At 46.2% G+C, this 6,078-nt stretch overlaps 1 protein-coding gene across 1 annotated transcript; it reads left to right on the forward strand.

Moving 5' to 3' along the window:
* The first annotated feature begins 1,842 nt into the window (after positions 1–1,842).
* On the forward strand, positions 1,843–3,426 carry LOC141270859 (uncharacterized). Its single transcript, XM_073680956.1, has 2 exons — positions 1,843–2,546; positions 2,716–3,426. Exons 1-2 carry the CDS (start codon positions 2,103–2,105, stop codon positions 3,286–3,288), a joined length of 1,017 nt encoding a protein of 338 aa, XP_073537057.1. The 5' UTR covers positions 1,843–2,102; the 3' UTR covers positions 3,289–3,426.
* Positions 3,427–6,078: the final 2,652 nt, after the last annotated feature.

The following is a 6,078-nucleotide window of genomic DNA, read 5'->3' on the forward strand; positions in this document are numbered from 1 at the left end:
TAAGAGGGAAAACAAAGATAGAAGACAAAGGGACTATGCACACAGCCAAAATACCAAGAAACAGTCACAGTACAACTCTCCTTATACGCCTCTACCGAACAACGAATCCTCCACTCCTCACCAGGCAGTACAAGACGTAACATCGGCAATCCAGATTGCCATAGCTGAGACTATATAGGAGAGGGAAGTGGCTGATACTGCACAGCTGAGAACTTACAAGAAGGAAGCTACAGAGACTCAAGGTTGAGCAGTTTAACTCCTGCACTGCTGAAAGAAGCCAGGACCATTTAACAAGATGGAGAAGTGCTTCTATTCAATCCAAGAGTATGTGAACGCAGATGCTGCGATCTTCTGGCTCCTCTCTGTCGCGGTAAATACGTGAAACCAGGTATGTTTGTTTTTTAAAGATGATTGTAGAAAACACATTAAAAAAATTCATGTAAACTGGCAGCGTTTCTTACACCAAAAATGTTTCTGGCAAGGTGAACAGCGGTGCCTCAGTAAATGTGCCAAATTCAATAAGTGGTTTGTGCCTCTTAAGGAATTCGGCACATCTTATTCCTTCACTCCCCTCATTAAGGCTGGCATGCAAAACACCAGTCTTAATGAATTGGGGCCTTTATATGAAATGGAGTACTATACTAAGCTATTACAAAACACAAAAAAATAATTAAAATACAGTAAATCAGAAAAATCAGGACAAAAGTACATCCTTTTTGTCTCTGCTTGTTGAGTGGAGCCCTAGGCAGGGGCGTAACTCCAATTGGTTCAGGGGTTGCAGTCTCACGCAGGCCATGGAGTCTAACAGGCCCAAACGGTCCTTTAAGCCCATATGAGAATACCAATATTATTACTGGCCCATGATTGCTTGGGGCCCCTGAACTTCAATTTATATCACTGGCCCTATGGATATATTTAGTGTGGTTGATAAGGAGTTTTTTTTTGCCATACAAGCTAAGTGAAGACCACTAGCTTGATGTGAACATCACCTAATTTCTGAGCCCATCATCCACAAAATTAAAAGGCCATCTCAAATTGCAGCTGCCATGAGCAATTATCAATAGGAGCGTCTCAGCCCGTCACCTTGTCACTTCTGGTACCCCTGCCAACTGAACATAGTTCACCTCTGCTTCATGGACACTGTCATTTTGTGACCACATTAGTATTTTTCCAGTAAATACTGCAGGAGGCTGGCACTTATATACCTGTGTGAATGTCTGTTCTGACAATGATGAACTTCAGGGCAAACTCTGCAACCAGGAAGATTTAGAAGCTACTAATTAGTGCACCATATAGGAGACCTGCTTGTCAAATCTGTGTCCAGGTGCTTTGTGGAGTGACCTTCCTAAACTAAAGGCCCTGTCACACATAACGAGATCGCTAGCGAGATCGTTATTACGTCACGATTTTGAGATCGCTGGAAAGTCAAATCGTGATCGTTGGGGAGCCGTCAAACATGCAGAACTTCCCAATGATTTCGGCCGCCCCAGCGATCTAACTAACGATCTCGTTGGTCGTTGGGGCGCTTTCACACAGCAGCTATTTCAACGATCCACACCTTGATAAGGACTGTACTGTGTCACAAAGGCGTGCATAACATTACTTTTCCGCGCCCCCTCATCTCCGATTGGTGGACGCTACTGCGTTGTGATTGGGCGGCAGGTTTTTAAAAAAGGCGACATTGCAGCAATTCCGATCCTTTGTTCCTATGTGCACTTTTGTTTCGGATCGTTCCTTTATTCCTATCTGCGCTCTGCTTTCGGATCGTAGCAGTGTTCTCCGGCCAATATTCGTTCATCTGGGCTTTGTTGAGGCCCTGTCAGCGTCCTGATTTTTGGATCCTAGTAGCGTTCTCCAGCGGTGATTCCATTCATCTGGGCTTTGTTCCTGACAGGCGTTCTGGTTTGTGGATTTTCTTCAGCTGTGACTCTACATCGATTTTTTGGTTCTTCAGGCACTTATATTGCTTTGTTTACACGGTAAGTTATTTTAGTGGGTTTCTGTCACACCCAACATGTTTACATTTGCTTATGCATCGGAGGCCATTTTAAGGGGGTCAACAAACAGTGTGCGGTATTTTTTACTGTGTTTTAAAATGTTTTATGTGTGCTCACTGTATGCTATCCTTTTTTCAGATGGCTTTTGAAAGTGAAGAGTTCGTCAGGGAAATGATTGACCTCTACCGCTCCCTGCCGTGCCTTTGGCAAATAAAATCTGCAGACTACTGCAATAGAGAAAAAAAGAGGGAGGCGTACCAGCAATTGATTGCCCTCTTTAAAAGGCATGGCCCCAATGAAAAGGTGGATGAGGAGCTGGTGAAGAGAAAAATCCAGGGTCTACGCACCGTATACAAGAAAGAACTGAACAGGGTGGAGAAGTCAAAGAAGTCGGGTACTGGCACAGATGAGGTGTATGTGCCAACATTATGGTATTATGACTTGCTTGCCTTCACCCGTGACCAGGAGCTACCTCGGCGAATGGCGTGTACGATGCGGCCGACCCCGGAAGAAGACCCCGATATCCGGACTGACTCCCCTGTTGAAGATGTAAGTACCTTCTTTGCTTCCCTGTAAATAGCATTTATACTTTCAATGTACATGCCATAGTTTAGCCGCCCCTCTCGTTTGTTTTTAGTGCACGTGTACCCATGCTGGTCATGACATACCTGCTGGATGTTGTAACCAAAATCTTAACATTAATTTTGTGTTCCCACAGCACCATCGGCAAGATGACGACATCCCGGCTACGGAACGTGGTATGGAGGAGGCGAGTGTGCTGGCAACAAATGAGGAACCTTTGGCATCGGCGAATGAAGACCCTATGGCCTCTACAAGTGAAGACCTTGTGCCTCGGCAACAAAGAAAATCAAGGAAAAGAAAGGCCAGCTTGCCGCCATCGCCAGATCTAATATCTCTGGCGTACAAGATTCTACTGCTACAGACCCAGGCCAAGCGGGACACCTTTGCAACATTTGCTGGCGAGAGACTACAGAGGCTGGATGACCGACAGAGGGCGCATGCAGAAAGGGTCATGTTTGAGACTTTAAGTAAAGCGGCAGCCGGTGAACTGAATGAGACTTCTACTGTACATACTCGGATCGACCCTGGCCCTTTTCAACAACATTCTTGGACCCATACGCCGGACCCACTTCGCAGCACACCAGTGCAGAGGATCCGGCATCCACAAGGCCTTGCCCCCCCCCCCCCACAGTATCCCATGTTTTCTGATTCTTTTGTTTCCCCCAGGCATGGATACACAAATACAGACAATCGATATGAAGAACTGTAGTGATGTTTAATTTCTATTTTTGTTATCATTTTGTAAATATTGTTAATTTAACACTTATTTAATTTGTTAAAATTGTTCACATTTTTGTTTGTTTTTTTAAAAAAATGTTTTATTGTCCTCTCTTTTAACTTTACCCCTGCCCTCCGATCTCCCCCTGATTGAAATAAAAATGTTTTTTTGTTGTCTTCTTTTCTGCTTTACCTGTTCCCGAGGATGGGACCCCTTACCCCTGCCCTCCGATCCCTCCCCACCCTCCGTTCCTTCCCCTCCATTCCCATGCCTGCTCTCCGCTGGTGATCACCTCCTCCCCTTCTCCTCTTCCCGCTCCAGGCTTCATCACCTGTCTTCTCCCTGTGTCCTCTGGTCTTCTTCACAGCTGGTCTTCTTCCCCTCCTCTTCCTACTTCCCTTGTTTTATCTTTGGGGTCATAGTCTTGGTGCACTGTATGGCAATGATCTGCCATACCGTGCAACATGAGTCTGACTCTGATTACAGGTTATATATACTAGATTCTTGATAGGGCGTTGATCCAGGGTACTAGTCTGATTGCCGTATGTGGAGTCAGGAAGGAATTTTTTTCCCCGTAACGGAGCATGTTTTTTTTTTGCCTTCCTCTGGATCAACATGTTCGGTCTTTCTTCAACTTTTCATACTATGTTCCTATTCTTTCCTCTTCTCTCTTCTTCTTGAATTAGCAGGAGGATGCGAAAGCTGACTTCGGAGTCCGCTTTCCTGCCCCCGCATAACATCAGCTGCTAACCTCAATTAGCAGGAGGGTGTGAAAGCCGACTTCAGACGGCTTTCCTGCCCCCGCATAACATCAGCTGATAACCTCAATTAGCAGGAGGGTGTGAAAGCCGGCTTCAGACGGCTTTCCTGCCCCCGCATAACATCAGCTGATAACATCAATTAGCAGGCGGCTGTGAAAGCCGACTTTGGAGTCGGCATTCCTGCCCCCGCACTGCTCGGCAGGCAGTATCACACAGGATAGGATTAGATACACGGCTCAGCAGACAGTATCACGCAGGATAGGATTAGATACACGGCTCAGCAGACAGTATCACGCAGGAGAGGGTTAGATACACGGCTCAGCAGACAGTATCACGCAGGATAGGATTAGATACACGGCTCAGCAGACAGTATCACGCAGGAGAGGGTTAGATACACGGCTCAGCAGACAGTATCACGCAGGAGAGGTTTAGATGCACGGCTCAGCAGACAGTATCACGCAGGAGAGGATTAGATACACGGCTCAGCAGACAGTATCACGCAGGAGAGGATTAGATACACGGCTCAGCAGACAGTATCACGCAGGAGAGGGTTAGATACACGGCTCAGCAGACAGTATCACGCAGGATAGGATTAGGTACACGGCTCAGCAGACAGTATCACGCAGGATAGGATTAGATACACGGCTCAGCAGACAGTATCACGCAGGAGAGGGTTAGATACACGTCTCAGCAGACAGTATTCGGAGTCGACTTTCCTGCCCCTGCACATCAGCTGATAACCTCAATTAGCCCGCAGGCACAGACCCTGTAACGATCGCGGCTCTCTCCAGCAGCCGCGGACATCAGTGCTGTAGTGCAGTGTATTGCTGCGCAGAGAGCCGGTCTCCGCACAGCAATACTCTGCAGAGTAAAGGTGGTCACACATAAGCCCAGGTCTGCTAGATAGATACCTATGAATTATTATTTTGTATATGTTTTCAAACATACTTGATCAATGAAATCATCATTGTAAACTTCAACTCCACATAATAGTATATGATGTAGCAGTCACTAATTATCTTGAGTGCTTCATCTGATGTCCGTGCACATAGTATACATAGTATACCACATACAGTACAATATATATAGGAGAATATACAGTATGACTGGTATATAGAGACGAGCAATTTCTAAAACCGTGGTCCAGGGGTCAGATGAATATTCTGTGGCTGCTGAACAGGAGCCACCACATAGTCTCCTTTTTACAGCCCCACATAGCCTTCCATATACTGTACAGTGTGAGCCCCACATAGCCTCCTATATACAATGTGAGCCCTCACACAACCTCCTATATAAGTATGAGCCCTCACATAGCCTCCTATATACAGTATCAGTCCCCACACAGCCTCCTGCATATAGTGTGAGGACCCACTGTGTGAGTACAGCGTGAGGACTGGTCGTCGGATATGTTGCACGCTTATTGAGATGTGTTATTGACAGCTCTATCATTTTTCTTGCCACTGTCTTGTTAAATATACAGGTTGGATACATTTGGTGTTCATGCCATATAAATTCCTGTTTATAACGAGTACATATTTATGATAGGTAGCTTTGTTTTTCTACCATTGGCAGGCATTAACTGGATTTTAGGTCCTAGTGACGTTTTATATCTTTTTTACCTACGTATTCATTAAAGGTTATGTTTTAACCTCTTTCACTACTTTAATTGCTTCATATTACCTTTATTGAGTGGTGACCTGTATGATAGTGTGTGAGCACCAGCTCCAGGCGTCCCTGAAGAGGGGCAGGGAAAAAGTAAAGGGGGCAGTGGGAAGGGGGTTTATCCAAGGAGGGGTGAGGTCAGCAGAGTATGAGAGACAGACTCATCCTAAACCAGGGGTCTCAAACACGCGGGCCGCATGTGGCCCTTCAGACTGGTTCATGCGGCCTGTGTGCACCATAGACCCCGATCGCGGCCCGGTCCAGGAGCTGCAGACAGCTGCACTTTAGTTCAGTGTATTGCTGCGCAGAGACCGGCTCTCTGCATGATACAATACCAATGCCAGCCACCGGCCTATCA

Source organism: Phyllobates terribilis, unplaced genomic scaffold, assembly GCF_046119375.1.
Source record: "Phyllobates terribilis strain yellow unplaced genomic scaffold, ASM4611937v1 Scaffold_5__5_contigs__length_657084704, whole genome shotgun sequence".
Taxonomy (NCBI): domain Eukaryota; kingdom Metazoa; phylum Chordata; class Amphibia; order Anura; family Dendrobatidae; genus Phyllobates; species Phyllobates terribilis.